At 50.1% G+C, this 24117-nt stretch overlaps 3 protein-coding genes across 4 annotated transcripts; 2 read left to right on the forward strand and 1 right to left on the reverse strand.

Moving 5' to 3' along the window:
- Window positions 1–2605: 2605 nt before the first annotated feature.
- DHPS (deoxyhypusine synthase) lies at window positions 2606–6561 on the forward strand. 2 transcript variants are annotated; one of them, XM_080675608.1, is made up of 9 exons: window positions 2606–2967; window positions 3793–3957; window positions 4203–4324; window positions 4406–4502; window positions 4584–4670; window positions 5177–5282; window positions 5359–5462; window positions 6161–6286; window positions 6370–6561. In XM_080675608.1, exons 1-9 carry the CDS (start codon window positions 2761–2763, stop codon window positions 6463–6465), a joined length of 1110 nt encoding a protein of 369 aa, XP_080531734.1. In that variant the 5' UTR covers window positions 2606–2760; the 3' UTR covers window positions 6466–6561. The 2 variants fall into 2 exon arrangements, with proteins under 2 accessions (XP_080531734.1, XP_080531735.1); XM_080675609.1 differs by having other exon boundaries at window positions 5252–5282.
- WDR83 (WD repeat domain 83) lies at window positions 6464–10752 on the reverse strand. Its single transcript, XM_080675613.1, has 9 exons — window positions 10568–10752; window positions 10364–10484; window positions 10177–10282; window positions 9876–9924; window positions 9678–9804; window positions 8494–8561; window positions 8291–8399; window positions 8093–8207; window positions 6464–6755 (listed from the first exon to the last, which is right to left on the reverse strand). Exons 1-9 carry the CDS (start codon window positions 10668–10670, stop codon window positions 6606–6608), a joined length of 948 nt encoding a protein of 315 aa, XP_080531739.1. The 5' UTR covers window positions 10671–10752; the 3' UTR covers window positions 6464–6605.
- Window positions 10753–10777: 25 nt separating this feature from the next.
- WDR83OS (WD repeat domain 83 opposite strand) lies at window positions 10778–12306 on the forward strand. The gene is made up of 4 exons (XM_080675614.1): window positions 10778–11046; window positions 11161–11266; window positions 11731–11828; window positions 11922–12306. Exons 1-4 carry the CDS (start codon window positions 10997–10999, stop codon window positions 11986–11988), a joined length of 321 nt encoding a protein of 106 aa, XP_080531740.1. The 5' UTR covers window positions 10778–10996; the 3' UTR covers window positions 11989–12306.
- Window positions 12307–24117: the final 11811 nt, after the last annotated feature.

A 24117-nucleotide genomic window follows, 5' to 3' on the forward strand; every position in this document is an offset into this window, starting at 1 on the left:
ATTGATTGATTTTAGAAAGAGAAAGGAAAGGAGAGGGAGGGAGGGGGAGAGAGAGAAAGAGAGAAACATTAATTTCTTGGTCCATTAGTTGATGCATTCATTTGATTCTCGTATGTGCCCTGACGGGATCAAACTCACAACCATGGTTCATAAGGACAACCCTCTAACCATCTGAGCTACCCAGCTAGGGCTGGAAGTGACATTTTCAAAAACATTTTATTTTAAAAAGAGGGAGGGCCCGACCAATGAGGCTCAGTGGTCACGGTTCGATTCCTGGTCAGGGCACATGCCCGGGTTTCAGGCTTGATCCCCAGTAGGGGGCATGCAGGAGGCAGCCAATCAATGATTCTTTTTCATCATTGATGTTTCTCTCTATCTTCCTTTCTCTCTGAAATCAATAAAAATATATCTAAAAAAAATAAAAAGAGGGAGGGAGGGAGAGAGAGATTTGTTGTTCCACTTATTTATGCATTTATTGATTGGTTCTTCTATGTGCCCTGACTTGGGATCAAACTCACAACCTTGTGTATTGGAAATATGCTCTAATCAACTGAGCCACCTGGCCAGGGTGGAAGTGACATTTTGAACTGAGGCCCAGAAGAAAAGGAGCTGGGGAGACATGTTCCAGGCAGAGAGAGCAGCAGGTGCATTGGCCCTTGGTCAGAAAAGAGCTTGTTGGGTTCTAGAACAGTGAGGGGCTCAGTGTAGCTAGAGAGGGGTGAGTGAGGGCAAGTGGTGGGAGATGCGGGAGGGAAGTCAGCAAGTGCCCTTGTAGGCCATGGTGAAAGCCCAGATTCTACTCCCAGGGGAAGTCACTGTTGTTAGAAGGAACAATGCACCTGATTTCTGTTTAAGGCGCTCTCTGGCCACAGCTTGGAGATGGACTGGAGGAGAGTGAGTGCAATGTGGAGGTCATGGAGGCTTTGGGGATGATGATAAGCATCTGGATACAAATTCTGACTCACGTTGTACACCTGAAACTAATGTAATGCTATATAACAATTATACCTCAATTCTAAAAAGGCAACAAGAAAGCACTTGGATTTGGGACCTATTTTATAGGAAGAATTTGGTGGATGTGCTGGGGGATAGGTGGGGGTGTGAGACAAGGGGAGCCATCAAGCTCAACTCCCCAGTTTTTAGCCTGGTAGGTGAGGGTCGTTTGCTGAGATGTGGAAGACTGCAGCATGGTCAGGGTTAGGTGGAGAAAAAGCTGAGGTGGTGAATGTGAGATCCAAGCAGGGAATTTCAAGGATGTCCAGGAGAATGTTTGTTCTTCCAATTGAGTAGGCTCATTTCCAGCCCCAGGGCCTTTACACTGGCTGTTCCCTCCCAAAGGGGCAGTGGGGGAGTTCACATATGGGGCCTTTCTTGGCCTTTTGCCTTTGGCTCAAATGTTACCTCCTGCCCTAACCAGTTTGGCTCAGTGGATAGAGCTGTGGACTGAGGGTCCCAGGTTTGATTCCAGTCAAGGGCACATGCCCGGGTTGTGGGCTCAATCCCCTGTAGGGGGCGTGCAGGAGACAGCTGATCAATGATTCTCTCTCACCATTGATTTAATATATATATATATATATATATATATATATATATATATATATATATACATAATTGATTTTTTTACAGAGAGGAAGGGAGGGATAGAGAGTTAGAGAGTTAGAAACATCAATGAGAGAGACATATCGATCAGCTGCCTCCTGCATGCCCCCTGCTGGGGATGTGCCCGCAACCAAGGTACATGCCCTTGACTGGAATCGAACCTGAGACCCTTCAGTCCGCAGGCCGACGCTCTATCCACTGAGCCAAACCGGTTAGGGCTCTCATCATTGATGTTTCTCTCTCTCTCTCTCCCTTCCTCTCTGAAATCAATTTTTAAAAAAGTCACCTCCTTCGTGTCCTTCCTCAACCACCTGTCCCTCCAAGGCCATCAAACCCTTCATCCACCCCCATGCTAAAGGCTCTTGCATCATCCTGTTGAAATCCTGAATAGCACTTAGCACTATTGTTAACTTTCTGTCTCACCAAACTGTGGGCTCTAGAAGGGCAGGGTCTGTATCTTATTCACTGCTTAATCTGCACCCAACACAGACTCCATAAATGTAGAGTGAGTGATTAAAGGGGTCCCCTCTGGACCAGACCCTGTGCACAGTTAGAAGGACCCATGAGATACAGTCCCCACCCTTGAGGGTCTCAGTCTTGCTGGAGGGAAAGAGATGTCAGCCCGGGATCCCAGAGGAAGGTCAGGGCAGGCTTCCCAGAGGAGATGACAGCTGGGGCTGCCTGGGGAAGACTAGAGGGTTATGTAGCATGTGGAGGCTCTGGAGACTTGCGAGGTACGGACAAGGATCAATATCCTATTTGATAAGAGATGCTCAGTGGCAGAAACTGACAGTTCCCGATGACTTGAATTCTGTCCAAGGGGACGTTTAAGAAGCCATTCTCTCACTCCAGGGGACAGAGCTGCGCAACGCGGTGGGTCTCCAGTAGGCGGCGATGAAAGTAGAGTCCTCCTTTCTGTGAGGCGCGTCGCGAAAAGGAATAAGGGCTCTAAGCGGCTTCCGTATTTCGCAACAGGCCACGCCCCGGACTAGAGGCCTCGAAGACGGGTCATGTGACTAAACATCTTCCGGTCTATCACTCCAGTTTTTTTCCGGGCCCTGTTTCCTGTGCTCTCGTAGAGAAGCGCGTGCCAGGTACAGCGTTTGCGGCCACTGAAGGCCTGGCTTGGGACTGCTCTGATCTGAGCGCGGCGGCAGGAGCATGGAGGGCCCCCCGGAAGGGGAGGCGCCGGCGGCGGCGCTGGCCGCTGTGCTGAAGCACAGCTCGGCGCTGCCGTCCGAGAGCGCCCAGGTCCGGGGTTACGATTTCAACCGTGGCGTGGACTACCACGCAATGCTGGAAGCCTTCGGCACCACTGGTTTTCAGGCTACCAACTTCGGGCGCGCGGTGCATCAAATCAATGCCATGGTGAGGCTGGGGCGGGACTGCCAGAGCTTAGGGGGCGTGGCCTCTAGTAGCACCAACGCAGTGCAGTTCCTGGAGAGGGCGGGGCTTACCTGAGAAAGAGGCGTGTCCTTCGTGGGGGGGCCAATAGTTGGAGAGAGGTGGGCCTTACTGGGGGTTGGAATTTCTGTGTTAAGGAGGGGAAGTTGCCCCCCAGCAGCGACATCTAACATCAATAAGGGGGCGGGGACTGATTCTAGGTAGGGGGCGTTTTTTTAAAAAAATGTATTTTAATATTTTATTGATTTTTTACAGAGAGGAAGGGAAAGGGAGTTAGAGACATCCATGAGAGAGAAACATTTATCAGCCGCCCCCTGCGCACCCCCCACTGGGGATGTGCCCGCAACCACAGAATAGAACCTGGGACCTTTCAGTCCGCAGGCCTACGCTCTACCCACTGAGCCAAACCGGACAGGGCAAAGAGGGCGGTTTATAGTCTTTGTCTATGTTCTGAAATGGAAGGAGCCTAGGGCTAGACCGTGCCCTGGAAGGAGGAATTGGAACAGCCTAAGTCTGGGTAGGGCCTTGGATTTGCTCCTCCCAGGAGAAAGGCGGCTGAATCCTGCAAAGATGCCGATTCCTAAGTGAGGCAAAGCTGAGTATGTACGTGCCCCAGAGCCAACCTGTGAAAGGGGCGGAGTTGCACTCCCTCCCCTGGTTCCTGGTATAAGTGGTCCTCTTTCTCTGAGTGGGCAGGGCTTGGGAGCGGAGTGTAATTCTGAAAACCACTGGGGTCCTTGGGCTGGAGTTTGGGTTCAGAGGTTAATTTGACCCATCTCTTACACACAGATAGAGAAGAAGCTGGAACCTCTGCCGCAGGATGAAGACCAGCACGAGGACCTGACCCAGAGCCGCCGCCCACTCACTGGCTGCACCATTTTCCTGGGCTACACGTCCAACCTCATCAGTTCAGGCATCCGTGAGACCATCCGTTATCTCGTGCAGCACAACATGGTGAGGAGCTGATGGGATGGGCTGTGGCCTTGACCTCTCTGGGTCTCAATGGGCAATAAGATTACTGGTCATTTTAGTAAGATAGGGAGATATGGGTCAATTTTAAGCAGAGGGACAGGATTGAGTTTTGTTTTGTAGCAGACATTCCTGTAAAGTTACTTGATGAGGGTTGGGAGTTTGGAGTCCTGCCCAGAATGTGGGCAGGGTCCTCCTATCTGGGCCAACCTCATTGCATGTGGCTGCAGGTGGATGTCTTGGTTACTACGGCTGGGGGCGTGGAGGAGGATCTCATCAAGTGCCTGGCACCCACGTACCTGGGCGAGTTCAGCCTCAGGGGGAAGGAGCTACGTGAGAACGGGATTAACAGGTGGGGGGCCCAAGTGGTGTTGGGCAGGGGAGCTGGACTGAGGGTCCTGGGGCCTGATGCCTATCTGCCTCCTGTCTCCAGGATTGGGAACCTGCTGGTGCCCAATGACAATTACTGCAAGTTTGAGGACTGGCTAATGCCCATTCTGGACCAGATGGTGCTGGAGCAGAACACAGAGGTGGGCCTGGAACAACCTGGGGGGCTAGCATGGTGGCAGTTAGGGAAGGCACCATTGGCTGGAGCTGATGTCCCCTCCCAGGGTGTGAAGTGGACACCTTCCAAGATGATTGCTCGCCTCGGCAAGGAGATCAACAACCCAGAGTCAGTGTATTACTGGGCCCAGAAGGTGAGGAGCTGGACTTGTTTCATCTTCACAGTCACCTAGCGAGTCAGTGCTGTTCTCATCACCCGCACTCTTAGATGAGGAATTTCAGACACAGGCTAAGCAGCTTTTCTGAGGTCACACAGCTATTGAGTGTGGTCCTCATATCCTGGCTCTACTCCTACACCACCTGGGAGCAGTTGGGCAGTGCTTAGCAACCCCCTGGGGCCTGTCATAGGGCCCACTGCTCCTCAGAGGCTATCAAGTCCAGCATTGGGAAAAATAACACAACCTACTATTCTTTATGTGCTGGGCATGGTCCTAAGTGTTTTGGGTGGGTTTTCTTATAAATGCTTCCTCATCTGTGAGGGAGGTACTGTTGTTACTGTCATTTTACAGTCAAGGAAATGGAGGCCCAGAAAAGTTAAACACCATGCCCAGAATCAGGCAGAGAGGGAATGCTGCCAGAATGGGGACCTATCCCCACCAGGATCTGACTCCTGCTGCTGTCCTGTCCTGCACTCCCCCAGAACCACATCCCTGTATTGAGCCCAGCACTCACAGATGGCTCACTGGGCGACATGATCTTTTTCCATTCCTACAAGAACCCGGGCCTGGTCTTGGACATCGTGGAGGGTGAGGTGCTGGGGCCAGAGGAGTGGGGGAGGAGGGCTGGCTGGGCCCAGGGCCTGATCACAGTACTCTTCACCAGATCTGAGGCTCATCAATGCACAGGCCATCTTTGCCAAGCGCTCTGGCATGATCATCCTGGGTGGGGGTGTGATCAAGCACCACATCGCAAATGCCAACCTCATGGTGAGTGGGGATGGAGCACCTGGTACCTAGTGTGGGGGTGGCACTTGGGTCTGCCATGTAGAGATATCTGTGTGCTAGGCCTAGGCCCCGTGCTGGAGACAGCCATGGACAGGCCAGGATTCCTGCTTTCCTGGGACTGATGTTTTAGTGGGGGGACACAGACAGGAAGTTAGGTGGCAGTCATTGCCATGGAGAAAAATGAGGGTTGACAAGATGGTAATAAAAAGGTACACTGTTCCAAAAAGGGAAGCCTTTCTGGGAAATGTGACCTATGAGTAGAGCAAATTTAGTAGATGTCTCCCTAAGACTTGCAGGGCCTTGAGGGCTGTGACTCAGGTGCTCACAGGTGCCCTCTGGCTGCTGCAAGGGGAACAACTAGGGCCAGGACCAGGGTAGGAACCAAGGCAGGGAAGAAGTGGTTGGGTTCAGAGGTCTTCTGAAGATAGAGTTGGTGGCAGATGTGAGAGATATTGCTATCTAGGAGGCTGGTCTGGGGCAACACTACCTATCATATGCCCAGTAACTCTCTAACCCCTACTGACCAGCATTGATGAGGTCCCCTCCCTTGCAGAGAGGGGCCCTCCTTTATCTAGGACACATGGCTCAGCCTCTCTAGCTGCAGTGCCCTGCCTCTATATATGTGTGTGTGTGTGTCTGTCTCCTGTGACTGGCTGACTCTGTTCCCCCCTCCCCCACAGCGGAATGGGGCTGACTATGCTGTCTACATCAACACGGCCCAGGAGTTTGATGGCTCTGACTCTGGTGCTCGGCCTGACGAAGCTGTCTCTTGGGGCAAGATCAAGGTGGATGCAGAGCCTGTCAAGGTGAGGGCCAGCCAGCCTGCTGGGGTGTAGGGTCTCCCAAGCTGTAGCTTTGGGTCCCATGGTTACCTGGGTCCCCTCCACAGGTCTATGCTGATGCCTCCCTGGTCTTCCCCTTGCTTGTGGCTGAAACCTTTGCCCAGAAGATAGATGCCTTCACGCCTGAGAAGAACAAAGACTGACAGCTGTGGCCCTCCCCCTATTTATTTGTTTTCAGACTCGCCCCCTCCCCCACTCCTTGGTCAGTAGCACATCAGGAATAAATGGTCTCGGTGGTCCAGAGTCTGCATCTGTGTCCTTAGTGGTGGTGGGTCCCCTGGCCTCAACCTGTGCCACCCTCAGTTTCGTAGGCCTCTTCCCGCCAGCAATGGATGCTGCCCCCCACGGCAGTCAGCAGGCAGGGCTCTGTTGGGTGGTAGGCCAGTGACTGCACCACACCAGGACCCACTTGCAGGGCCAGGGCCAGGACACCCTGTGAAACAAGGGGGAGGGGAGCAGTTATCAGTGAGCCTCCCATCCCCTGACCTTCAGCCATCTGCTTCGAATGGCTTTCCAGTCACTGCAAAACTAGTCTGCCCAAAAATGAGCCCCTCAGTGGCTGTCCTTCCAGGTGTTCAAGCCAAAACCTTAGGAGTCTTTGTCTTTTTCACACCTCACATACCTTTATCTGTAAATTCTCTTGGTTCTGCCTTTAGACCAGTGGTCGCCGTCTGGTGGTCCAAAAGGTTGGCGACTGCTGCTTTAGACTATATTCTGAGGCCACCACCCTGCTCTGAGCCAGTTATGTCTGGCTTTCAGCTTCCCTCCCCCTGCCGCCATGGGGGCTCTACAGGTCTATTTGGCAGCATCAGTGCTTGCACTTCCTTCATCAACCCATAGAGCAGCCGTGGGCAAACTACGGCCCGCGGGCCGGATCCGGCCCGTTTGGCTGTTCTATCCGGCCCACGGAGCCGAAAGAGCGGAGTGTTCTCTTGTTCTCCCCTCCGCTCCTTTACTTTGAATTTATATTAGTTCACACAAACACTCCATCCATACTTTTGTTCCGGCCCTCCGGTCCAGTTTAAGAACCCATTGTGGCCCTCGAGTCAAAAAGTTTGCCCACCCCTGCCACAGCAGCTCCCCATACGGTTTCTCAAGTAGGCCACGGTTCCTCTTTCCCTTGAAATATCCCCTTCCTTCAGTGTGACCTCCGCTCTATCAGATTCTCAAGAAGTAGGCAGAATATTGGCTCTTTCTTAGTTTCCCAAGTGAGAGCTGGCTCAAGTTCCCAAGGTCTCCCAGTTTCTTCCATCCTCTTAAGGGACTTACTTGCCCTGGTCAAGCCCCAGCACCCACATCTTCTTCCACGAGACTCTCTAGCCCTGGGACCCCAAAGCCCAGCCTGTCTATTTTCAGCCTGATGCCACTACCAGGCTGGGACACATCAGGATAGGGCTCACAAGGCTGTGAGCTAGAAACCATAGGGATGCTCAGAAGTAGCTCAGGTTTCTTGAACAACTACGGCCTCATCTCCCCCAGGGTTAGATGTCGCCGTTGGTTCCCTCACCCTCAAGGTCAATCCCAGTGGCTCAGCCTGGCATTGGTGGCTCCTGCTGCTGCCACTGCCATCCTGAAGTGCTGCTATTTCCTGACCAATGCGTGCCACACTTTCAAGCCTTAGCACATACTGTTCCCTTTGCTGAAATGCCTTTCCTGCCCTCTCACTCCTTCTAGCCACTGTTGTAATAGCACTCCCTTTTTCAGGTCTGGGAATGACTGAGGTAAAGACAAAGTAGGGACAGAGTGCAGTGTGGGGGTGGAGAGGCTCACCTCCACAAGATCCCAAAAGAACACCTTCCCATCCTCGGAGCAGCTGACTACATGCGTGTCACGCTCACTCAGGCAGCAGTCCAGCTTGTACTCTTGGTTCTTATGGCCTGTGTACCTGGGGGTGGATGGGATCAGTGGGGCTTGGGCCTTACCAGGGGCAGAGGTGGGGGGAGGGGCCCCACAACCCCAAGGACTCACTCCCCTAGCAGCTCCCCTGTGTCCTTGTCTAGAAGCCTCAACGTGGAGTCCAAACTGGACACCAGGGTGCACTGGCCATCCCGGCTGAAGCAGGTGCAAGTGATGGGGCCTGGGGGGAGGGGAGAGGTGGATAGGCAGGTGGGCTGGGGTCCCTTTGGCTGCCTCTGCCTCCCCTGCCTGGCCCACAGCCTGGCCATACTCACTGCCCACGTAGTCTGAGAAGAGTTGTCCCATCCTCAGGTCATAGCGCCTGACCCGGCCATCCACGGAGCTACAAGAGAGGGTGGATCCAATTAAAGTTTCAGCTGGGGCCAGTGGCTCCATGGCTCTAGGTAACCTCAGTGTCCCTCTACACTTCCACCTGGCCAGGGCCCTAAGTACAAGGCTGAGCCTATCCTTTCTATGCACCTCTCAATGTCATACTCCCTTCTCAGGGCTAGCCAATTTTCTCAGTGGTTAAAGTGTTGATCTTTGGGCTAAAGGGTCGAGGGTTCAATTCTGGATCAAGGGCTCATTCCTCAGTTGTAGTTCCCCAGCCCTGACAGGGGTGAGTTCAGGAGGTAACCAGTCGATGTGTCTCTCTCACACCGATGTTTTTCTCTTTGTCTCTCTCCCCTTCCACCCTCTCTAAAAATCAGTGGAAAAAATATCCTTGGGTGAGGATTAACAAAAAAAGAAAACATACACTGAAGTGAATTCATGAATGGAATTCTGAGGCACTGGCTTTGAGACCCAGACCCAGGGACCAATCAGGAACTACTCAATTGGTTTCTGATAGGCACCGAGCATCCTCTCTGGGCCAGATTCTATAGCAGGAAGGGATGGCTTGGGACACAGCTTCGACCAAGCCAGGATAAATTTCTGGAGCCTCACTGACTGAGGGTGATATAGGAAGTCCTTCCCGAGGTGACATCTGAACTGGGACTTGAAGGACGAAAAGGAGCCACCTTGTGGGAAGATGCATGGGAACGGCCAGTCAACAGGCTGGACAGTCCAAACTCCCCCCACGGTGGGAATGGCACTCTCTTGGGCTGTGGCAACACTTGAGCAGCTCTGCATGGGAATTTTTTTCTTTTTTAAATATCAACTCTATGTAGGCAGGAATTTTTTCCTTATTTCCCTGTCTTATTCACAGCTACATGCTCATTGCCTAAAAAAGTGGCCTGTGGGTGGTGCTCAAAAACACTTGCAATAAGTAGGAGAAAGGCAGTCCACGCAGAGGAAGAGCAGTTGCAAAGCATGCTTGGCATATTTACCTGAAATGGGGCTGGGAATGCATAAAAGCTGAGAGGTCAGGGTCTTGGGAGGCACGGTGAGGAGAGTGGACTTTAAGCACAGAGGCAGCTATGATATGCAGGGGGAGGGGCAATGATCTAGCTCCACTCACCCTGCCAGGACCTCATGGTCTGACACCTTCACACTGGATACACCATCCTTGGCTTCGTCCAGCTTCTGCACTGGGTCCGGCCTCCGAGAACGGCAGTCCCAGCAGCGGATAGTGGAATCGATAGAGCCTGTGAGGCCAGCATGAAGGTGAGGTCAGGTTTTTGGGCCAGGGGCTCCCCTGCCTAGGCCACATACTCACCTGACAGGATGACTGTGGCCTCTTCATTAAACTGCACCGTATTCACCTTCTGAGAAACAGGAACTACCACTCAGTAGTCTTTGAAGGATTGGGATAAAGACAGGGTTCCCAGTGCAGATTAAAGTGAGGACAAAAGCTAGGGGTAGGGGAGGTGAAAGGTTTTGAGGGTACTGCAAGGAAGGGGCCTGGTGAATGCGCAGTAGTATGTGTGTGGGGGAGGGTACCTGTCACCACCTGCACACTAATGCGGGTCCCCTCTACAATCCACACTCTAATGAGGCTTCTTTCTGCTTGTACTCACCCCTGCGTGACCCCGGAATTTACGCACGACCTGCCCAGATGCCACATCCCACAGCACCACCGCCTTGTCCCCGCCGCCGGAGCAGAGATTGCTGTTGTCAAAGGAACTAGAGGGCAGGGGAGGGAAGGTCAGCATCGACCTGGGATCCCCGCCTCAATGCCCCTTTCCCGGCCTGGCCTCGGCTCACCCGGCCGCGTCCAGCACCTCGTAGCCGTGGCCGCTGTACGTCCGCAGCAGCGTCCCCCGCAGCGGGTTCCACAGCTTCAGGGTCTTGTCGCTGCCGCACGTCAGGCAGTAATTGCCATCCACTTGGGAAGACCAGGCAGGGGTTATTGGGCTGCTGACCTCGAGAGGCCACAGGCCGACTCGGAATGAAGATGAGGGCGCTCACCATTAAATCGCACGGCTCGCACCGCTCCCTGCCCGCAGTCTAGCGTCTTCAACCGTTTCTGCGGCAGCACCGGGCCACGCGGCTTTGGCTCAGGGAAAGACATGGCTCCAAGATGCCTTCCTCGCCGCGTTACATCGGTCTGTACAGATGTTTCCGAGCTTCTCTCGCTTGGTGCAACCTTATTATTGTCCCTACGGTCTACTTCCGGTTTCCCACTTCCGGACTCAAAGTTTCGGCTTTTTGGAGGTAATGTTGGAAAATAGCATTACTGCAGGCTGCCTCTAGGTTCCAGGTTTCTCCCGCCACTACCTGGCCCCCCGCCGCTAGGTACGGAAGCGCGAGGGCTGCGGGTGTGATTGTAAAAAGCACCCTGGGTTTCCACGCCGGAAGGGGCAACTCCAGCAGCGGAAAAGGGGTGTTCGACTCGCTATGTCCACGAACAATATGTCGGACCCTCGGAGGCCGAACAAAGTGCTGAGGTAAGGACCCCAGCGTCATGGGAACGAGGCTCGGACTGTGGGTCGGGGCGCAGGGAAGCACTTGTCCATCCGGGGGGGGGACGTGAGTGCCCCTGACCCTCAATCCCGCCGCAGGTACAAGCCTCCGCCGAGCGAGTGTAACCCGGCCTTGGACGACCCGACGCCGGACTACATGAACCTGCTCGGCATGATCTTCAGCATGTGCGGCCTCATGCTTAAGGTGGGCAGGGCTGCGTGTCTCTGCTGGACTACGAGGCCAGGGGCGGATTCGGAATGAAGCGGGGCAGGCGCTTAGGGGGCGGGGCTGGGGTGACGTTGACGAAGGAAGCCAAAGCCTTGGGGGAAGTCAGGAATCCGGGTCAGGGTGGGTTTGTGGGAGGTTGGTGTGAGGGTGGGGCCAGACTGTAAAGCAGCTTGGAGGGGATGGTGGAGAAAGAGAGGGGTCATTAGCATGATGGGCCACGTCGAAGTCTAGTCTTTTTAGGTCAGCAGGTGGAGTCAGAGGCACTGGCCAGGGGGTAGGGCCAGAAATTCTGTACCTGGAGTAGGCTATGGATGGATGAGACTGAGGGACTCCTGGGGGTTAGGGGGACAAGGTTTAAGCTGCCCCAGTTGGAACCAGAGCCTGGGAATGCCCCTTGTCTTCCACTGACCTAACCCACCCATCTACCTACCTTTCCCCAGCTGAAGTGGTGCGCTTGGGTTGCTGTCTACTGCTCCTTCATCAGCTTCGCCAACTCCCGGAGCTCTGAAGACACTAAGCAAATGATGAGTAGCTTCATGTGAGGCTGGGCCTAGAGAAGGAGGGACTCCTAAGTAAGGGGAGGGAGGACCCAAGCCTTCCCATCTTGACTGACACCTTTTTCCGGTCTCAGGCTGTCCATCTCTGCTGTGGTGATGTCTTATCTTCAGAACCCTCAGCCCATGACACCCCCTTGGTGATTGATGTCAGCCTAGAGGGGTCACATCCTGGACCTCTCTATACACCTCCCTCCAGGGCTGGTCCTTAGCTGCTCAGCCTCCTGCCCTCAGCTGCTGGCTGTCCTGGGTGAGGTAGTCGCAGGACCTCCAGCTGGATGGAAGGAACTTGGACCTTTCCCTGGGGTCCCTCTTCTACTGGGGCAGGGAGGGGAAAACCCTAGATATACTCCTGCCTTCCTTCCCCAACCTGGGTGCTGCTGGAGGAAAGCTGTCCATGTTTCTAGGTATAAACACTCATATTCTTGTTGAAACCAGTTCGTAATAAAGATTTGCATTCTGGCTGTTCTCTGAGACCTCTCCTTCTGTGTATTGTGGGTGCTCTCCTAGAAGGGCTCTAGTTCCTCCACTTAATCAGGCCTGGGGTGAGGCCGGTCTGGAGCCTTCTGCTTCACTTGCTTATTTACAACCTTCATGCCTTAAGTCAGCTGCTGGAGACAGGACAGTGACCCTGACCTCTGGCAATTCAGCAGGTGGCCCTGCTGACCTGAGGAATCTGGGCTTTGATTTTCTTTTTGTTCTTATTAATCCCCACCCCAGGATATTTTTCCGTTGATCTTTTGAGAGAGTGGGAGGAGAGACAGAGAGAGAGAAACATCAGTGTGAGATGGGGGACAAGCCTGCAACCGAGGTATGTGCCCTTGACCGGAATCGAAACTGGGCCCCCTCAGTCCGCAGACCAATACTCCATCCACTGAGCCAAACCAGTTAGGGCAGGGCTTTGATTTTCTTATCAAAGGAGTGAGATAATGTCATTGAACTAGATGGACTGATAGGGAATCAGAAAGGCATGAAAGACTGTCTTCCCCCCAGAGGGGAAGAGACTGTTCCATGACTTGACTGCTCTAGGACCTGAGAGCTGACCTGGACTAGAATGGGGAGATTGCTTAGTAAACCTCCCCCCCCCCAAAAAAAAAACAAAAACACCTTTCTGATTGTACTTGATGTTCATTCTAACACAAATCACCCCTCTTTTGCCTCTTGCTATGTGCCAGTTCCTGGAACAGATTGTCCTGACATGTTCAAGCATGTGAAGTAATTTCCCATACCTAGTAGCATTCACATATCCTATATAATAAAAGCCTAATATGCGAAGTGTCTGGTTGTCAGGTCGGCCTTTCAACCAATTGAAGGGTAATACGCAAATGATATGCTAAGGCTGCTCAACCGCTCACTATGATGTGTACACTGACCACCAGGGGGCAGATGCTCTGACAGGTAAGTTAGCTTGCTGCTGGGGTCCAGCCAATCAGGACTGAGCGAGATGGGCTGGACATGCCCTGGAATCCTCCCATGGCCCCTCCCTGCTGGCCAACCTCCTGCTGGTGGGGTCCCTCGGCTTGGCCTGCGCCCTCTCACAATCTGGGATCCCTCAGGGGATGTCGGAGAGTTGGTTTTGGCCCGATCCTGCAGGCCAGGCCAAGGGACCCCATTGGTGCATGAATTCGTGCACCAGGCCTCTAGTTAGTATATATCAGTGGTCAGCAAACCGTGGCTTGCGAGCCACATGCGGCTCGCAAGCTGCAGTTTGCCGCTCTGTTGACTAATGAGTTTGCCGACCACTGGACTAGACTAAATGTTACCGTGTAGTTGGAAGCTGTGAGGATTAGGCAATTGGGGCATATTGTGTGCAAAGAGGTAAAGGGTAGTATATGACAGTGGTCGGCAAACTCATTAGTCAACAGAGCGGCAAACCGCGGCTCGACCACTGGTATATATGACTATTCCTCCCTTTACCCTGTGCAATTCTTTAACACCTGCCAAGCAGCATGGGGATCAATTTCAACTTGCAGCCACTCAAGATGCACCTCTATGCCAGCTTCCCTTTAAAAACCATTATTAGAGAGGAATGGCAGCTTTCTTTGGTCTTTCCCCACCCTCTGCTTATGGAGGTAGGTTTTCAGTCTTGGGGCTTTTTCCTGGGTGTGTTTACTAACAATTGGCAAGCCAGTCAGAAGACCAAAGAAATGGGCTTTGGTAAAGGGGGTCGACCTGGCCATTGACCTCTATGTGGGGAGGGATGAGCTGTATGCTAGACACAAGTGGACTGCGCATGAGTACGGGGGACACTCTGAAAATGATGGCTGGTCTCGTACTTGTTTAAGGAACTGCACTGTGGCAAGGGAGGACATTTATGACTGCAACTGTAGGCTGGTCACAGATGCCCACTTAGAGGCAAAAGACAGGGTTAGAAAGGAAGAACTGAAACTAGGAATTAAGTGCTTCTATAAATTAAGGATTGGATATTCTAAAATTCTCAGAGATACAGATGTTAACACAAATGCTTTCTCAGAATCACATGATCTGGGAAAATATTTGTCATTAAAGCTAGTTTAAGTGTGTTAGTTTAATTAAAACAGATATGTCTTGCCCGGCTGGTGTGGCTCAGTGGTTGAGCATTGACCTATGAACCAGGAGGTCATGTTTCGCTTCCTGGTCAGGGCAGGGGGATTGTGGGCTTGATCCCCAGTAGAGGATGTGCAGAAGATTCTCATCATTGATGTTTCTATCTCTCCCTTCTCTTAAATCAATAAAAATATTTTTATTTTTCAATATACAAAATAAATAATAGCAGATTATAGATAAAAATAGCCATTACATGCAGTAAACATTAATATTTCAAGAAAAACAATTTTAAATATAATAATGTTACATGCAATAAACATTAATATTTCAAGAAAAAAAAAGATTGTAAATATAATAATGTTACCAAAACTGTACTAACAGTATAATATCACGAAAGTTGTAGGAAATATTAAAAATCTGCAAATAGCCCTAACTGGTTTGGCTCAGTGGATAGAGCATCGGCCTGTGGACTGAAAGGTCCCAGGTTCGATTCCGGTCAAGGGCATGTACCTTGGTTGCGGGCACATCCCCAGTAGGAGGTGTGCAAGAGGCAGCTGATCGATGTTTCTCTCTCATCGATGTTTCTAACTCTCTATCCCCCTCTCCCTTCCTCTCTGTAAAAAATCAATAAAAAAATGTATTAAAAAAATCTGCAAATAATAGGATTACTTCTAAAATATTTTTTTTCTCTGGCTCTATTTTTGTTCATCAGTTTATGTTGTTCACTAGAGGCCCAGTGCATGAATTCATGTGGCGGGGGTGGGCAGAGGGGGGAGAGGGGAGGTCTGGCAGACTCACCCACCCCATGGGGCTGATTCTGGCTGGGTCAGCTGGGTAGGGGATGCAGGCAGTTGGCTGGCTGGCCCCACCCCCTGGTCGAACTCCTGGTTGAACTCCTGGTCCGGGGACAATTTGCATATTTGCCTTTTATTATATAGGATTATATTCCACAAATGAGTGCGGTCAAGTTGTATGAGTTCCCTGTAAATTTTGGATATTAAACCCTTATCGGAGATAACATTGGCAAATACGTTCTCCCATGCAGTGGGCTTTCTTGTTGTTTTGTTGATGGTTTCTTTTGCTGTGCAGAATCTTTTTTTTTTTTATGGAGCGCTTCACAAATTTGCGTGTCATCCTTGCACAGGGGCCATGCTAATATTCTCTGTATCGTTCCAATTTTAGTATATATGCTGCCAAAGCGAGCACTGTGCAGAAGCTTTTTATTTTGATGTAGTCCCATTTGTTTATTTTCTCCTTAGTTTTCATTGCCCTAGGAGCTGTATTGGTAAAGATATTGCTACGACATATGTCTGATATTTTGCTGCCTGTGGATTCCTCTAAGATTATTATGGTTTCCCGTCTTACATTTAAGTCCTTTATCCATTTTGAGTTTATTTTTGTATATGGTGTAAGTTGGTGGTCTAGTTTCATTTTTTTGCATGTATCTGTCCAATTTTCCCAACACCATTTATTGAAGAGACTGTCTTGGCTCCATTGTATGTTCTTGCCTCCTTTGTCAAATATTAATTGGGCATAATGGCTTGTGTCGATTTCTGGGTTCTCTGGTTCCATTGGTCTATATGTCTGTTCTTGTGCCAGTACTAGGCAGTTTTGAGAACAGTGGCTTTGTAATATAGCTCGATATCTGGTATTGTGATCCCTCCAACTTGGTTCTTTCACAGGATTGCTGCAGCTATTCGGGATCTTTTTTATCCCATATGAGTTTTTGGAGAGTTTGTTCTAGGTCTGTGAAATATTCTGTTGGTATATTAATAGGGAGTGCATTGAATCTATAGATTGCTTTCAGTAGTATGGATATTTTAATGATGTTGATTCTACCAATCCATGAACACGGTATATTCTTCCATTTGTTTATGTCTTCCTCTATCTCTATTTTCAACGTCCTGTAGTTTTTTTGTCCTATAGTTTATCTCCTTAGTTAAGTTTATACTTAGGTGTGTTACTTTTTTTTGTTGCATGGTAAATGGGATTTTTTTTTTAGTTTCTCTTTCAGTGAGTTCATTATCCTATCTAATAAAGAGGGAATATGCTAATTGACCATCACTCTGTCACAAAGATGGCTGCACCTACAGCTGAGGCCAAGTTCCCTTAAGGAGCCTTAACGAGCAATCAGCAGAGACCTGAGGCTACGCCCTCTCCCTGCCCCCATGGGGCTTGACAGGGGACCTCAGGCCATGCCCCCCACCCAACAGGGCTTGACAGGGGATCTCAGGCCAAACCCCATCCGGCAGGGCTTGACAGGGGACCTCAGGCCATGCCCCCTGCCTTGGCACCAGGCCAGGGGACCTCAGGCCATGACCCCCACCCAGCGGGGCTTGACTGGGACCTCAGGCCTCGCCCCCTGCCCCAGCGCCAGGCCAGGGGACGTGAGGCCACGCCCCCCACCTGGTGGGGCTTGACAGGAGACCTCAAGGTGCGCTTCCCATCCTGGTGCTGGGCTAGGGGAACTGAGGCTGCTCCCCCCACCCCAGCACCGGGCCAGGGGACCTGAGGCTGCACCCCCCTGCCTAGCGGGGCTTGACAGGGGACCTCAGGCCGTGCTCCCCACCCAGCGGGGCTTGATGGGGGACCTCAAGGTGCACCCCCAGTGCTGGGTCGGGGGAACTCAGGCCACGCCCCCTGCCTAGTGGGGCTTGACGGGGGACCTGAGGCTGCGCCCCCTTGCCAGTGGGGCTTGACGGGGGACCTGAGGCTGCACCCCCCTCCCGGTGCCAGACTGGGGGACCTGAGGCTGCACCCCCCCGCCTGGCGAGGCTTGACTGGGGACATCAAGTCACGACCCCCGCCCCATCTGGGGGACCTCAGGCCACGCTCCCTGTCTTGGCGCCGGGCCAGGGGACCTGAGGCTACACCCCCTGCTCGGTGGGGCTTGACAAGGGTGGGACTGGCCGGGTCTGGATCTAGCCCAATGGGAAGGGTCAGCCGGGTCTGGGTCTCACGTGATTTTGAGGCACATGTGGGTGGGCTGGGACTTGACTCTGGGTCCCCCCCCTTTTTTTTTTAAATATATTTTATTGATTTTTTACAGAGAGGAAGGGAGATAGAGAGATAGAAACATCGATGAGAGAGAAACATCGATCAGCTGCCTCCTGCACACCTCCCACTGGGGATGTGCCCGCAACCAAGGTACATGCCCTTGACCGGAATCGAACCTGGGACCCTTCAGTCCACAGGCTGACGCTCTATCCACTGAGCCAAACCGGTTTCGGCCTCTGGGTCCCCCTTTTAATGTGCACGAATTTCGTGCACCGGGCCACTAGTTGTTGTATAAAAAAGCCATAGATTTCTGGGTGTTAATTTTGTATCCTGGCTACATTGCCGAATTCATTTATTAAGCCTAGTAGGTTTTTTTTTTTTCCTATTTTAAAAAAATATTTTTATTGATTTCAGAGAGGAAGGGAGAGGGAGAGAGAGGTAGATGAGAGAGAATCATTGATTGGCTGCCTTCTGCACTCCCCCTATTGGGGATTGAACCTGCAACTAGGGCATGTGCCCTTGACTGGAATGGAACCTGGGACCCTTCAATCTGCAGGCTGATGCTCTATCCACTGAGCCAAACCGGGTAGGGCTCAGATAAATTTCTTTTTTTAAAAATATATTTTATTGATTTTAGAGAGGAAGGGAGAGGGAGAGATAGATAGAAACATCAATGATGAGAGAGAATCATTGATTGGCTGCCTCTTGCACGCCCCCTACTGGGGATTGAGCCCAAAACCCAGGCATGTGTCCTTGGCTGGAATTGAACCTGGGACCTTTCAGTCCGCAGGCTGAGGCTCTATCCCAGGGGTGGGCAAACTTTTTGACTCGAGGGCCACAATGGGTTCTTAAACTGGACCGGAGGGCTGGAACAAAAGCATGGATGGAGTGTTTGTGTGAACTAATATAAATTCAAAGTAAAGGAGTGAAGGGGAGAGCAAGAGAACCGGATAGAACAGCTGGATCCGGCCCGCGGGCTGTAGTTTGCCCAAGGCTGCTCTATCCATTAAGCCAAACCAGCTAGGGCTCAGATAAATTTCTTATCTCTCCATTTATCTCCTCTTCTTGAGAATTCTCTGTTCTTTCATTTGGGGGTTGTTTCTTTGTATCCTCATTTTGGCTGTCTATTTGGGTTTGTGACTATGTATTAGGGAGATCCTCTAGAGTCTAGACCAGGGGTAGGCAAACTTTTTGACTCGAGGGCCACAATGGGTTCTTAAACTGGACCAGAGGGCCGGAACAAAAGCATGGATGGAGTGTTTGTATGAACTAATATAAATTCAAAGTAAAGGAGCGGAGGGGAGAGCAAGAGAACCAGATAGAACAGCTGGATCTGGCCCGCGGGCCGTAGTTTGCCCAAGGCTGGTCTAGACCTTTCAATCTCTAGTGCAGGACAGTGTTAAAGGCTGTTTCTGACTAATTGGATCAGGCAAAGACTCAAAGCCTTCAGACTGATAGGATTCCAACTTGAATTGCCTCCCAGGCAATCGTCCTCACTTGTTTGGAGATTTTTTTCCCCAACAGGCTGGGGCAGTTGCTTCTGTCTGGAGGCTGTTATTTTTAATCTCTCTTTTTTTAAAAATATATTTTATTGATTTTTGCAGAGAGAGGAAGGGAGAGGGAAAGAGAGTTAGAAACATCGATGAGAGAGAAACATCGATCAGCTGCCTCCTGCACAACCCCCACTGGGGATGTGCCTGCAACCAAAGTACATGCCTTTGACCGGAATCGAACCTGGGATCCTTCAGATCGCAGGCCGAAGCTGTATCCACTGAGCCAAACCGGTCAGGGCATTATTTTTAATCTCTTAAGTGGCCTCAGGGCAAGGTGTTTTCCAATAGGGTGTGTTGACTGTCTTCCCCCCAGGCAAGGCAGATGTCTATGTGGGAAAGATGTCCTCCTCTGTGTGAGGGAATGACTCAGCCCAGGAAACTTGGGGTTTCTGCCTTCTCAGCTCTATACCCCAAGTCCTCAGTCCTGGGTTCTGCTCTCACAGCTCCAGTGCACTTCACCCTCCCTCAGCTGGAGCACAAGTTGGGTGGCTCCACAGGGAATTTTGTGCATTGGCCCTTTAAGAGGGTGCCTGAATTTTTAGCTGTTACTCCCTGGCAGACAGCACCCTGCTGCTTTTCACAGTTAGATGTTATGTGGATATCCTCCTCAGTTTTGGTGCTCTCTACTAGGGGACCCAGCTTGTGGATTAGACCCCAGAGTTCTCAGTGACAATCCCCCACAGCTGAGATATCTCTCAGGAACTTCAGTTGCTGTCTGTGGGCGCTGCCCTTTCCTGCCTCCGCCTCTCCTTCTATTCTCTATGTGGTCTCCACTTTCGGTCTTTGGGTCTCAGGGTTCTCTCCTGCAAATTTTCCGTTGATTATTCAGAAGTTTTTCTATATTTTAGTTGTAATTCCAGTTTGTTCCTGGGAGCATATCCATGCAGCATCCACTTACTCTGCTGCCATTTTTCATCTCCTAAAATCACAATCTTAATACCATACAAGTTGTCCCTCTGTTTTTTCTATTAGTAATAAAAATATTTAAGAAAAATCAAACAGAGCCCTAGCCGGTTTGGCTCAGTGGATAGAGCGTTGGCCTGCAGACTGAAGGGTCCCAGGTTCGATTCTGGCCAAGGGCACATACCCAGGTTGCGGGCTCGATCCCTGGTGTGGGGTATGTAGGAGGCAGCCAATCAATGATTCTCTCTTATCATTGATGTTTCTATCTCTCCCTCTCCCTTCCTGTCTAAAATCAATAAAAATATATTTTAAAAAATAAAAGAACAAAAAAATCAAACAGATATGTCTTTAGAGTTATCAGAATTAAGTATGATACCTTTATTTTACCTAGGCTTATACATTTGTCAGCAAAAGTAATAACTTAGCCCTAGCCCGTTTGACTCAGTGGATAGAGGGTCAGCCTTCGTTCCAAGGGGTCCCAGGTTCAAATCTGGTCAAGGGCACTTACCTTGGTTGCCGACTCCTTCCCGGCCTGGGACCTGGGTGGGGCTCATGCAGGAGGCAACCAATCAATGTGTTCCTCTCACATTGATGTTTCTCTGTCTTTCCCTCTCTCTTCAACTCTCTCTAATAAAAAAAAAAAATCAATAGAAAAATATCCTTGGGTGGGGATTACCAACAATGACAAAAAAGTAATAACTTAGAATATGGGCTGAATAAAAAAAAGGGCTGATTGTATCTAAAGTCTCATGAAATTTTTGTGGGTATCCTAAACATAATTGTTAACTAATAAATTAAATAGATGAAGTAGAATACAAGTTTTTTAGGTGAGACCTTTAGCAGTAATTATAGGTTTGTGAAAATATTTTTTGAAAAAAAATTTTAATATGTGGTCAAGCTAAGATTAGTATAGATTTAATTAAGTGGATTTAAGCATCAAAAGTAATAGAGTTTGGGTCTCTTTCTCTCTGTTAAATAGACAAACTTTTCTTGGACTGTGGGTTTGCTCCTGTAATTGTAACAAGTTTTCTGTCTTGAATGCACAGATTCTATGTTTTATCAAAATAATTTTCTGTGTTTTATGTTGTCTTACCATGTCTTTGATTACTTAAGAAAATGGAATCTTTTCAATGTAAAAGCTAACCTTCTGTATTTGAAATGCCCTAGCTGACTTCATGAAAACTCAGCCACAAAACAAACAAATCTCTCTATATAAAAGCCTAATATGCAAATTGTCCCTGCGGGAGTTCGACCAGGAGACCAATTGCTCGCTATGATGTGCGCTGACCACCAGGAGGCAGCGTGGAACAAAGGAAGACCCTGGCCAGCAGCCAGGGAAGGGAGGCCCCGGCGGGCAGCCAGAAGGCCCCGATCGGCCCTGATTGCCGGCAAGGCCTAGGGACCCTACCCGTGCACGAATTTCGTGCACCGGGCCTCTAGTAAATGTATAAATATTGTGGCATACGTAGATGAAGCCCATTGTACTTTTGCAAAAATGACCCATTAGTGCTATACTTTTGCCATCTTGATGTTCTTGTAATGTGTCAATTATCAGCTTCTCAGTCAGGGAAATTAAGATGGGTAAACAATGGGCAGTTTCCCTCTGGGATGCACCCATACCTTTCCCTCCTCCCTCTTCTTCTCCCAGGCTCGGTCCCTTTGCTTTTCTCTCAGATAAGTTTCAAGTGCCCTTCTTTTGCTTCTGTACTTGTTTCTTGAGCCTATTCAGCCCAGCTGGCCCACTTCTACTACCTCCGAAACTTTCTAAATAAACTCCTTTACAATTTGAAAAAAACAAAGAGTAAACAATGATTGTGAATTAAATAAACAGTGGGGCTAAGGGAAACCCAAGACAGTTGCTGGGTTTTTCCTGGCTCCTTGGTAAGCCCCATTTTTTTTTTTTTTTTTTTTTAAAATATATTTTATTGATTTTTTTTTACAGAGAGGAAGGGAGAGGGAGAGAGAGTTAGAAACATCGATGAGAGAGAAACATCGATCCGCTGCCTCCTGCACACTCCCCACTGGGGATGTGCCCGCAACCAAGGCACATGCCCTTGACCGGAATCGAACCTGGGACCCTTGCGTCTGCAGGCCGACGCTCTATCCACTGAGCCAAACCGGTTGGGGCGGTAAGCCCCATTTTTTGCTATCGCATTCCTCCATGCACGATAGGGCATTTAAGCTGGACTTTTATTTAAGTGCCACTTAGTATGGGTTATTAATATGTTCTTGTTGTTGTATGTATATTTTCTGGATGGGTTGTAGCCTTCCCTGCCACAAGGCTGATGCCCTCACAGTAACAAACTATGAGAAAATGTGTTTTGCACTTGGGGTATATACGTTCCAAGTGCTTCTTCAAGGATATGTACATAGCCCCACTATATGCCATGCAATGGTGGTTCACTGTTTTCCTTCCTCATCTCTATTTAATGGAATTGTATTGATGACATAATGCTATCCTGTGAAGATTTGCCTCTGCTGCAGGAAACCTTGCAGAATTTACTGGACCATCTGCAACAGAGAGGATGGGGAGTGAATACATAGAAAATTCTAGGTCTGGGCACTGCAGCAAAGTTGTTTGGAGTCATATGGTTAGGTAAGACCCGCATTGTCCCTGAGGCTGTCATAGACGAGGTGCAAGCCTACCCAATACCAAAAAAATGTGAAAGAAGTTCAGCCTTTTGTGAGAATTTTGGGGTACTGGGGAACATTTATACTCCACTTAGCACATATCCTTTGCCCATTATATCGTCTAGTTAAGAAGGGACATATATGGGACTGGGGAGCCAAACAACAAGCTGCCTTTGAGAAAACAAAAATACTGTTCCAACAGATTAAAGCCCTTGGAATCTCCCAGGCCAGGGTACCATTTGAATCAGATATTTCAATTACCCCAGAAGGCATGTGCAAAATCAGCAAAAGAAGCAAGTGCCCCATGGATTTTGGTCCCAATTGTGGAAGGGGGCAGAAATCAGATAATCCTTGAGAGAACAATAATGATTGTCAGTGTATACAGTGCTTCATCAAGGGGTGGATAGATAACATGACCCACCAACTTGCCTCTGCTGTGGTTCAGACTCCAATGCTGACTTAGTGGCATGCCTACCGACAGCAGAGGAGTGCTTTGTCAAATAGTCCATTGTCTCTAGAGATGCAGCAACTCTTAGGTTCTATTAAATATGTTGAGCCTCCAAATGCTCCTGCTCCCATCCCTGGATTGGACCCTGCAACCTGGGAAGAAGGACTAGGGGAACTTCTTGCTGGCACTTGGTATAATAATAGCTCTAGGTAGGGTAATTCACCTACTTTGACTGCAGTTGCATTCAATTTCCCAATGACACTCTGGGTGGAAACAGGAACAAGCCACAATAGTCAATGGGCTGAATTAAAAGCTGTGTGGTTGCCGAAACCGGTTTGGCTCAGTGGATAGAGCGTCGGCCTGCGGACTGAAGGGTCCTGGGTTCGATTCCGGTCAAGGGCATGTACCTTGGTTGCAGGCACATCCCTAGTGGGAGGTGTGCAGGAGGCAGCTGATCGATGTTTCTCTCTCATCGATGTTACTAACTCTCTATCCCTCTCCCTTCCTCTCTGTAAAATATCAATAAAATGTATTAAAAAAAAAAAAAAGCTGTGTGGTTGGTATCACACATGAATCTTGGCCACTGATCCTGTGTACTGACAATTGGGCCATTTTAAAGGGGCTGATTTTATTTCTTGGATAACGGAAATGGAGGGGTGGATGATTATGAACAAACGTTTTTGGGGACAAGAGGTGTGGAAAGATATTTGGGCTCACAAGAGCCCAGGGAAAATCTTTGTATCATCCATGTCCCTGCCCATAAGACATCTCCAGGTACTCAGGAAGCAGATGCCTTGGCAAAAATACATGCCTTAGCAACTGACCCGTTAGTTGATACTGCAGATTGGGTGTGCTGGAAGAGTGGGCCCGGTAGTGCCCAAATAGGATGGTGCATAGCCAAGGAAGCAGGGCTGCCTTTAACATACAGTGACCTGGTCAATGCAGTTATTTTTTTTCACTAGAGTAAGAATTTTATATATATACTAGAGGCCCAGTGCACGAAATTCATGCACTTGGTGGGAGGGTCCCCCAGCCTGGCCTGTGCCCTCTCACAGTGCAGGAGCCCCGCGATTGATCACCCCAAAGAGGTAGGCCCCATCCACCCATCCAGGGCTCCTCGATGGATTGCCCCAAAGAGTCCGGAGCTGGGGTCCTGCCTCTGCACTGCACATGTAGCATCAAGCCCTCACCCAACCGCGCACACCTGCTGCACAT

Source organism: Plecotus auritus (genome assembly GCF_963455305.1).
Source record: "Plecotus auritus genome assembly, chromosome: 6".
NCBI lineage: Eukaryota > Metazoa > Chordata > Mammalia > Chiroptera > Vespertilionidae > Plecotus > Plecotus auritus.